General features: G+C 33.8%; 2 protein-coding genes across 3 annotated transcripts in view; both read right to left on the bottom strand.

Annotated features, from left to right (window-relative positions):
- The window catches only part of LOC107624499 (pentatricopeptide repeat-containing protein At1g11900-like), a 52,196-nt gene extending 41,866 nt beyond the window's left edge, over positions 1–10,330 (bottom strand). The window contains exons 1-2 of one of the 2 annotated variants that reach the window (XM_016326544.2): positions 10,037–10,330; positions 6,270–7,423 (exon numbers count right to left, since the gene is read on the bottom strand). In XM_016326544.2, coding sequence (XP_016182030.1) covers positions 6,422–7,423; positions 10,037–10,186 — 1,152 coding nt within the window. In that variant the 5' untranslated portion in view covers positions 10,187–10,330 and the 3' untranslated portion in view covers positions 6,270–6,421. Of the gene's footprint in view, positions 1–6,269; positions 7,424–10,036 lie in introns of those variants that run through there. The other variant, XM_021113325.1, reaches the window with a different exon arrangement.
- On the bottom strand, positions 4,746–5,701 carry LOC107624219 (aldose 1-epimerase-like; the record flags this gene model as incomplete). Its single annotated transcript, XM_016326701.2, is given in 3 exon segments — positions 4,746–5,241; positions 5,244–5,489; positions 5,597–5,701. Coding segments are annotated over 3 exon segments (725 nt in total), but the record flags the coding sequence as incomplete, so codon positions are not given.

The raw sequence follows: 10,363 nt of genomic DNA on the forward strand, positions 1-10,363 counted from the left end.
ATCATACATCTAAAAGCTACTTTTAACTCTATTTTAATATATTACTAATAAATATGCAATTTTTTTCCCTCTTGGTGTCTCTGTCTACATCTAACATGACATATCAATAACAATTTAATGGCAAAGTAGTGTATATACTAATATAGAATCTCCAACTAATTTGGCTCTTGTTTTATAACCGCTGTGATACATTCAATCAGCTCACACATATAACTCGAAAGAAATATATTATATATTACTAACTTTATAATTAAAATGTGTTACATAATACTTTTTTTTATTGTAATTGAATTAAAATTTTTTACTCCAAAATTAAGAAGACCTCTCTTTTTTTTCTTTCCTTTTTTATATTTCTTCTTTTTACTTATTCAACTAGTGTATGTTCCCGTGTCCTACACGGGATAATACATAAAATTATATAAAATTTTTTATTAAAATTTAAATAAAAATATACATAGTAGTTATTATTATAAATATTTTACAACTTAAAAATATTAAAAATAATTAATATTTATTTTAATCAATTTAAATTTATTGAATGGTCATCTCATTTGCTCGGTTAAGCAAGTATTTGGAGTTTGAATCTCACCTTGTGTGTATCACAATCCATTAGTTAGCGACATACCCTTAATAAATAGAGCATCAGTATGTGGTGGATTAATTCTCAACTTGCCAAGTTAGGAAATCCATAGAAAAAAAGTGCATTTGTCTTTAAAATAGATTAATTTTTCATTAATAGAAATACTTATAAATTTTTGTTTTTTGTTGAAATTTACTTGGGACAATTTTATTTATTGCTATCGTATTCATTCTTGAAATCAAAATAATATGATCAACATTGTTACTTGTTAAAACTTCACATTTTATGAAATAATTTTTAAATTTTCAAATTCATAAACTTATGTCATTACAAAAGTTATTAGATCGATTAATGTTTTTTGGTAATATGGTGTATCGAAACACCATCGTTGAGTATTAGTTAGTGTGAAAAGAAACCAATAACAACTTTTGTTATTCAATATATAATTTATTCTATTGAAAAATAAATTAGTATTTTCTAAACTTGTAAATACATTCTCTTCTAATTTTTTACACCATTTTATTTGACAATATTTATCATTAAAAAATAGCAAATGACCATACTATCTTACAATATATATGATGTACAAAGTAATTTCTTATCTTAAAATTAATTTTGGTTAGTAAGATAAAATTTAAAATATTTTTTTATTTTCTTACTCAAATTTAAATTTAAATTTAGAATTGATTAACAATTCATCATTTTTTTAATTTCAATAAAAAATAAATTAGTTAGATACAAAATATTCATCATTTAATAATTTCAATCATTAATCATTTAATTACCAAAAATTAGATTAGACTCAAGATATTAATTTAAGATATATTTGGGCCTAGTAAGACCTCAATGCAAGCAAGATCAACTAAAATATATTGTTAGGGTCCCAAAGCAAAAAAAATATTATCCAAAATATATAATTAAACATCTTCAAGTTTATAATCAATCAAACATAAAATATAATCCAAAATATAACTTAAAACTTCTTCAATTATCATCTTCATCCTCTTGTAGATCAATAACATCATAGAAATTTGTAAAAAAATGACTCTACTAAAATAAAAGCTTGACCCAGCGGTAAAGCCTGCCCCGCCCCGCCGAAGCCCGCCAAATCCCGTGGATTAGGCGGTGCAGGGTAGGCGGGATTTTTAAGTTTGGTGGTCATAAATTTCCAGCCCAACCCGCATTTTTTGGCGGGTTATGCGACCAGCTCGATAGGTTTTGACCCGTTTGCCACCCCTAGTCCATCCATTTTCGCGTGGCAGGTCGTGAGGATTTCAGGAGTCCCCGTCTAACTCCAAAACGCGAGTAATCCCTGCAAATACCCGTTTCGGCTGTTTTTGTGATCATCTTTATTGCTAGCATTCATTGGTTCGTGACATGGAGCTATTCTAGCCACTCAATAAATTCTCATATAATCAAAGTTTAGGTTATATCATTTTTATAAAGTTACATGTATTTTATTATAACAATATTAATAAAAGATAAATGGATAAATACTAAACTATTGTTTGGATATAAGATAAAAAATAAGAGGAAAGAAAATGAAAAGAAAAGTATATTTTTTTGTGTGCTGTTTAGATGAAAAAAAAATGAATGAAAAGAAAATAGAGAAAATTTTTTTTTCTTGAATGGAAGGAAAAGTAAGAAGAGAAAAAATCATAATAGAGAAAAATTATATTAATGTTTTTATATATTATATATAAATTATAATTCAAATGGTAACTCTATATTTTTATCCATGTTTGCACTTTTGAATCAGTTTTCTTCGCAACTTTGAAGAGAAAAAATTTACGTGACCTCCATATACATTTTTATGTTTTTCATTCAATTTCTTTGTTGAACCAAATAATGAAAAATTGATTTTTTCATCCATTTTCTTTTTCAGCATGTTATTTCTCTACAAATTCTTCTAATCTAAACAATGCATAAATATGTCATCTATTCTATTATATATAACAATAACTAATATCACATATTAGGATAATTTACGTTGATAAGCCAAAGTCACCCTAAAATTACCTGAATCCCCTAAACCCAATAACGTTACCTAGTTGTCTCCATTTACATTTCCATATAAATCGAATTTAATGAATTCAAATTAGGGTAATAAGTAGTAAATCTAATTTATATTTAATAATTTACCTCTAACTTATGGTAAAAATGTAAGATATGAAAACATAATCAACTATGTTATATTTACATGAAAAATCAATCACCAATTAGTCACATTGTATAAGAATATGCAGCTAGTGTTTACCAAAAAAAAAATGATTATATTGCTACAAAAAATTTATTGTTTGGCTATTATAGGCGTGAGTTTGATATAACTACGGTAGATTTTATTTGGGTGATGGAATGATACGTGTGAAATAACATGTAATATTATATACAAAATGTATAGTACCACTTTTAATGTTTATGGAGCACTTTTGAAACACAACAGCATCATCCTTTCTGCCAAAAATTAATCTGTCACGAATCTAAACTTCATTTAAGGGTCTGTCGTTGACTAATGAATTATTACATGCAGTTTGTTAGAATATAATTAGGATCAATTAGAATTATTTAGTATATCTGAATACTTATTATAGAATATTACGTCTTTATTATTACGATTCTCTTAGCCCTATAAATACCCTTCTATATTGTATCATTCTATACAACTTGAATAGACAACTTAAATACAACTCAATAATAGACATACAAATCCTTTCTCCAATATAGTCTCTTGTTTCTAACATGGTATGGTATCAGAGCCATGGTATCCTCCTTGAAGAGGATAGGTTGTTTTCCTTGAGGTGAAATCACCGTAGTTTTTGCATTTTTTTCTATGTCATTCATCTTTCTATTTTGTCACTCCTTTGAAACTTTTTCACCTCACCGACTAGCCTATTTTCTCTGTCTTCTATTTTTTTTCGAGTTGAATGATCAAACACCATTGTCATCCGCTGCTTACCTATTCTCATGAAGAAATCATATAGTTTTCGTTCTCCCGTGACAGTTCCGTCTGCGTTCTCCCGTGGCAGTTCCGTCTGCGTTCTCCTGTGGCAGTTCCGTCTGCATTTTTCCGTGGTAGTTCCGTCTGCGTTTTCCCGTAGCAGTTCCGTCTGCGTTCTCCCGTGGCAGTTCCATCTGCGTTTTCCCGTGGCAGTTCTGTCTGCGCGTTTCCTTGTGGCAGTTCCGTATGCGTTTCTTTCTGGCAATTCCAAGCGGCAGTTGCGTCTGCGCTTCTTTCAGACAAGCGGCAGTTCCGTCTGCGCTTCCTTCAGACAAGCGGCAGTTCCGTCTGCGCTTCCTTCAGACTAGCGGCAGTTCCATCTGCGCTTCCTTCTGACAGTTCCGTCTGCACCCGTTTTATCAATTTATGCAGTTTTTTTTTCTATTTATTTCATTGTTTTAAATATGTTTCAAACTCAAGTTGTCACTTGAGTTTGAGGGGGGATGTTAGAATATAATTAGGATCAATTAGAATTATTTAGTATATCTGAATACTTATTATAGAATATTACGTCTTTATTATTACGATTCTCTTAGCCCTATAAATACCCTTCTATATTGTATCATTCGATACAATTTGAATAGACATACAAATCCTTTCTCCAATATAGTCTCTTGTTTCTAACACAGTTAAAGAACAAAGGAGCACTAATTCTGGACAACATATTCGTTTTACTTTTCTATAGAGTTATTAACTAAGGTGAACTGAGTGACTCAATGAGAGACAAGAAAAAGGGAGGAAAAGAAAATTGAGGTGTGGAATGCTTGGTTACAATATCTTCGGACTGTCTGGGAGTAATGAAGTGCAAGGAAACGATACTAGTATGGATTATAATTTTGATAAAAATACGTAGAACAAATTATTACATTAAGATATGGAGCCAACCAAATTAACATAATTGGTACAAGGTGATTGTCGATGGCAATGCTGGTTGTCTTCTCATTCGGTTAATGAGTCATGTTTTGTTTTTGAGTAAATGGTCTTTGAATAGTTTTTCCTTTATACTGAACTACATTTCCTCCAAAATCTCGTATGTTGAGATTGAGATTTGAACTTGCATACTTATTTTAGGTGTTTTGAGATTTATGCCTCAACTTACTCTTTCTATGTTGATATTCTTAGAACGGTAGAGTCTTGAAACTGTAACATAAAGAAGGCAACACATTTATGTAAAACACAAACACACATTTTACTTTACTCAATTGTGAGAAACACCATTGTTCAAGTTCCAAACCAAAGCATGGAAACAGAAATGTTGGTACAATGGTGTTCCATGCCACATCATCACTTTACTCAATTGAAAACTCAAACATCATTGAATGTTGGTACTTCTCACCAGGTCTAACCACAACAGTTGGGAAATCTGGCTGGTTTATGGCATTAGGGAATCCCTGAGTCTCCAAACACAGCCCTGCATGCTTTCCATATACGGCGCCTCCTTTTCCGTTAACGCCATTGACATAGTTTGCCGTGTAAAACTGCATGCCAGGGGCATTTGTCCACAAGTTTAGCACTCTTGAACTTGAGGGATCTCTCACTTTAGCAGCATGTTTCAAACCTGCTTTCTCGTCACCACAATCAAGCACATAGTTGTGGTCGTATCACATTCCAACCTGACCAATGGTGTTGTCTATTCTGCTCTCAGTGGTAAAATCAAACGGATGCCCTTCACTGGCATTATTTCGCCGGTTGGCACAGTGTTCTGATCGACTGGGGTTACATGATTCCCCCATATCTGAATGGAATGGTTAAGGACGTCTCCTGAGTTGTGGCCAGCCAAGTTCCAATAGGTATGCTGAGCTAAGTTAATTATGGTGGGCTTGTCCTTTGGTACTCCTTCCATGTCAAGCCTCATAGTTGTTCCGGAAATGAGCGTGTAAGTTGCAATAACGGTAATATCCCCAGGATAACCTTATATAGCAGTAAAAAAAATATGAAAATATAAATAGATAAAGGGAAACAAAAGGACAGAATAACTGATACACTCAAAAGTGAGAGGAAGAAAGAATAAATAATGCCTTCCTCTCCATCATGACTGTGATATTTAAAAGTAATTGATGGAGTTTCACCCTTTTTATATTCAACAACCTCCCATACCTTTTTATCGAACCCTATATTTCCTCCTAAAATTGGAAAACAGAAATGGATCAGGCACACACAAATTTTATAACAAAAACAAATAGCTGTCTTAGAAAACACACGCTTTTATGCTATTTCAAATTCCATTCCATAATCATGTAATGTTATTGGTGAAAAGAGCAAAAGAAGGTTTATCCAAGAATGTTAGGTGGTCCACCTCCAGCATTGTTGAGAACAGCTATACAATGTATTTTTGTAATATATAACGAATCCTTAGACTGATGATCAGGATTACAGTGTTTAGACAAGAGTAATTTCCTATAGAAAATGATTGAGAGGGTTGAGTGGTTTTAGAAATTGCAACTGAACCAAACTTGTTAAATAGTATAGAGAAAGTGTGATCCCAGAAAGAAAGAGCTAAGGTTATTTTTCTATACTAGCTGTTAAATAATTATAAGGCTAGCCATTATTCATATTTTTCTTCCTTCAAATATAAGCCAACTCTAGCTTTTATGCTGGATGCTTAAACAATTAAGCACTGGTTTCATCCGAGACGTGTTGGAAGAAGCGAATTCATTATGTGCCTCAACAAATTAGCTGACCATTCCAATAAGTAAAGAACAAAATGAATTGATCAATATTCAATATTACACTTTCCTTTGCACATATCCAATAATTCAACCTCATAGACATGCATGGGGGTCAGCTTCCTACGGCAATTCTATTACAACTAAGAAGTGACCGAGAACAGCATACCAACATAACTAACGAACTTCGGGACCCTCGGTCAGCCTGTTTCTTCGTCTTCTTTTATGCTTGAAATCTTCAGGACCAGCTAGACGAGTAGAAGACAAATTCATCTCCTCTAGAAGCTCTTTAGCCAACTCAACCTTTCCTGATTTGTTTAAATTATTGATTAGCGATCGATAGATGTATATTGAAGGGAGGATCCCCTTCAGTTTCATCTCGCTGAAGCATTTCAAAGATTCCTCAGCATTTCCTGATCTGCCGAAATTCTCAATTAATGCAGTATATGTAAGCAAATCCGGTTCGATGCCATTCTCACTCATTTCCTTAAAATACACAATGCACATGTCTGTTCTTCCAGCCTTCCGCAAGCCATTCAATACAGAATTATAAGAAACAGTATCCGGGACAAAACCAGCTTCCTTCATGGTTGCAAACACATCAAACATTTCATCCACACGACCTGTACGGCCCAATATATCTAGAACAATATTATATGTGACCAAGTCAAGACTACAGTTACGACTCTTAAGATAATCAAATATCACCAAGGCCTTATCCTTCTGTCCACTTTTGGCAAGGGCGAAAATGATCTTGTTTACAAATGATGTACTTGAACAAGTTATCTCTGATACTTCTTCAATGAATCTGAGTAGCTCAATACAACCATCGGCTTTTGTGAAAGCCTGGCCAAAACTAAGACATGAAGCTGCAGTTGGGGATTTACAGGACAGCAATAATTTCTTGAAGGCTTGACACGAAAGGTCTATGTCATTCTTCTGACTTGCCTCTGCTAACAAGACAATATACACATTAGGGGGAACAGAAATGTTCCTTTCTTGTAAAGCTTGTAGCATTTGTCTCACAGTGAAAAGATTTCCAATCTTGCACATCTTATCAATATATGCAGCATAATCTTTGACACTTGATGCTGCCGCATTTTCAATTGTGGGATGAAATTCCTTCAAGACTTTCTCCGCTACTATCTCTTTGTCAGGAGATGCCGCTGTTGAAAAAAACTAAAAATTCCCAATGAATTAACTTTTGCTGATTAAAATCAGACAGATTCAAAAGAGATTGTGTTGCGAGTAAAATATAGACCAAGATCCAATTAGGATAATTTCATTTACTATAAATAGAGATAGTAAAAATGTAATAGGGGGAATTAAGTAATTTGCATCTTTTCCTTTTCTAGAATTTGACGGATTCAAACATCATCCAAACTACCACTGAGTGAGTATTACGACAAATTCACAGCTTACCCAAATCGTGTTTATATGCGTGATTATGAAATTTTGCTGCATTGCTTTATCAATGGGCTACAGATCCAGATTCATAGAGAAGTTCTCATTGAAAATCTAAAATCTCTTTTCTGTGCTTTATCTTTGGCAAAATTTTATGAAAAATAATTTGCAAATCAAGGTTCAGGTTCTTCAGGGACTTCAACAACAAACTGCTCAACAACAACCACTTTTGATTTTCATGTTCAGCCAGAGCAACAACAAGAACAGAATCTATAGAGCAAGCCGAATTTTAAATCACCAATCTAGAAATCCAATCAAAATTTCAAGGTCCAGTTCCAGCATCATCAATCCCAATTTATGATATTACAACACAAGCAATTCAACGAGTAGAAGATTCAGAAGCACATATAAAATTATCTACTGCGATGGCGTTTGACAGTGAGGATGCTGATGGCACCACTCGGGGCAGCGGCGATAGGGAACTCACAGCCAGAAGCGGCTCCGAGGACGGCGCCGTCGCGAAGAGGAAGGTGGAGGACGAGGATCTATTGGATCTGGTACCGACGCCAATGCTGCGTTGCTGGTTCACGGAAGGGGCGGTAGTAGGCGGAGCAGCTACGAGAAAGAACGCGACGAACGACGAGGTGGTAGCAAGCAGCGTGGACGACGACGCTGCCGTGAAAGGGAGGTAGAGAACGTTTGCGACCCTTATTGATGGAGCAACGGTGGCGAACCCAGATCTTCGGGAAAGGGCGGTGATGATACGGAAGCCACCACCAAACCACCGCATCTGAACTCGCAAGCGGCGGTCACGGGTGGAACGGCCGCGAGCGGCAGTTGGTTCTTGGCTGTTAGGAGGGTCTCTCTTTGGCCTGAGGAGAAATTGAACGCAACTCCTTGTTGGATGATAGGAGACAAACGACACAACACGAAGGGTGGCGGTTGGTTGGACGCAGTGGCGGCGCCGGTGGTTCTCCCGGCAACTGTGAAGTCCATGGCAGAAAGCATGGAGCCGCTGGAGATGTTTTAGGAGAGGAGAAGGTAACTAGGTCAACTGTGTTTGGGGTTGCATTGGGCCAAACCTTATTTTCTGAAGCCCAAAAGAAGAATAGAATGGCTGATCCATTAAATTCAAGTTCAATTTTAAAGATTATAGCTTTTTGGGACCAAATTCAGATTTATGTATTAAATATCATTTATTGGTTTTGGATTGGACCAAAAACTTTTTAATGGGATCCTGGTGGAGTACTGTTATTTTTTTAGCAGCAGAATAGAAATAAAATAGAAAATATTATTTTTAGGCTTATGTATTCGTTTTATTAATTGTAATTAGGATTTATAATTTTTCCAACAAGGTGTCGTTAAGGGGTAGGTAATATTGCGAGTAAAATATAGACCAAGACTTAATTAGAATAATTTCATTTACTATAAATAGAGATAGTAAAAATGTAATACGGAAAATTAAGTAATTTGCATCTTTTTTTTTCTGGAATTCTATGAAAAGAATTATCTCTTTTCCTTTTAATTCTCTCTAATTTTCTCTATTTGATTAATTCTTTTTATATTCAATTTCTTTTTCCAATAGATTGATTGAGAATTGAGATCAGAAATGATATATAATTATATTGGAAAGAGAGTCATCACTAATTAGACTAATTAATTGTATGATTTTCATGAAAAGAATGTTAAACTAATGGTAGTCCAAGACCATAATAACATGTGAAAACTATTTGTATCCTGCTGTGTCCACTAAGACAGGACACAAAGACACAAAATTATCTTTGGTAGAAGACATGAAGACAGATATTGTGTTCTGAAATACTGATTTAGTGTATTTTGTATTTTTCTTGACAAAAAAGACATAAAAATACTAATAAGAAACACAACTTATTTTTTTATTTTTTTTATTTTTTTATTAATTTTTTTGTAGTTACATTTTTTATTATTATATTTTTTTTTCTGAAGTTTTTGTGTGAAAAAACTGAGAGTAAATTAGACTTTTATACTTTGTTCTTTTTATATTTAGTTTATACCAAACAAAATACAAAAATACTAATTTTTATCTTTTTAATGCCTTGTCTTGTTCTCTCTTCAAAACCAATTGCAACCCAAAGAACACTTTAAATTAGCTGAACAAATATTAGCATCACTATTCCAAAATTACAAATGCTATACTTGACATTAGGTTAATCTCATTGGATCAAATCTTTTATTTCATTTGACTTTTAATACCCCAATCATCACAATTTATGTGTACTCTTGCAGTGCTGAATATGTAAAAGATAAGACTTTTCAATAATTCAAAAAGCAGTGACTACTTATTCAAAATAAAATTATGAACTTGAATACGAAAATGAAAACAATTAGGAAGGGGGAGGAGGTACCAACCAAAGAGTAAGAGGATGAGAGTGGAAGGTGGAAGGTGAAGACGGAGCGAAAACAAGACAAAGAGAGAACAAGTTGTTGCTGCTGCAGCTGCTGTAGAGAATAACAAAGGAACCTTGAAGTTGTTATATTTGAAGCAATCAATAACATCATCGATGAGCAAAGATTCAAACATGTAGAGTGCAATTTTTGGTACAAGTATGAGAACAACCATTTAGGAGTTCTCACACTATGTGCTCTGCTACGGTACCAAAGTTTTTGTCTACTCCCTTCTCCCTTCTCCCTTTACATTTCCATACCCTCGCACTCAAGATTAATAATATGTTTTCT

This window comes from Arachis ipaensis, chromosome B10 (genome assembly GCF_000816755.2).
Source record: "Arachis ipaensis cultivar K30076 chromosome B10, Araip1.1, whole genome shotgun sequence".
Lineage (NCBI taxonomy): Eukaryota > Viridiplantae > Streptophyta > Magnoliopsida > Fabales > Fabaceae > Arachis > Arachis ipaensis.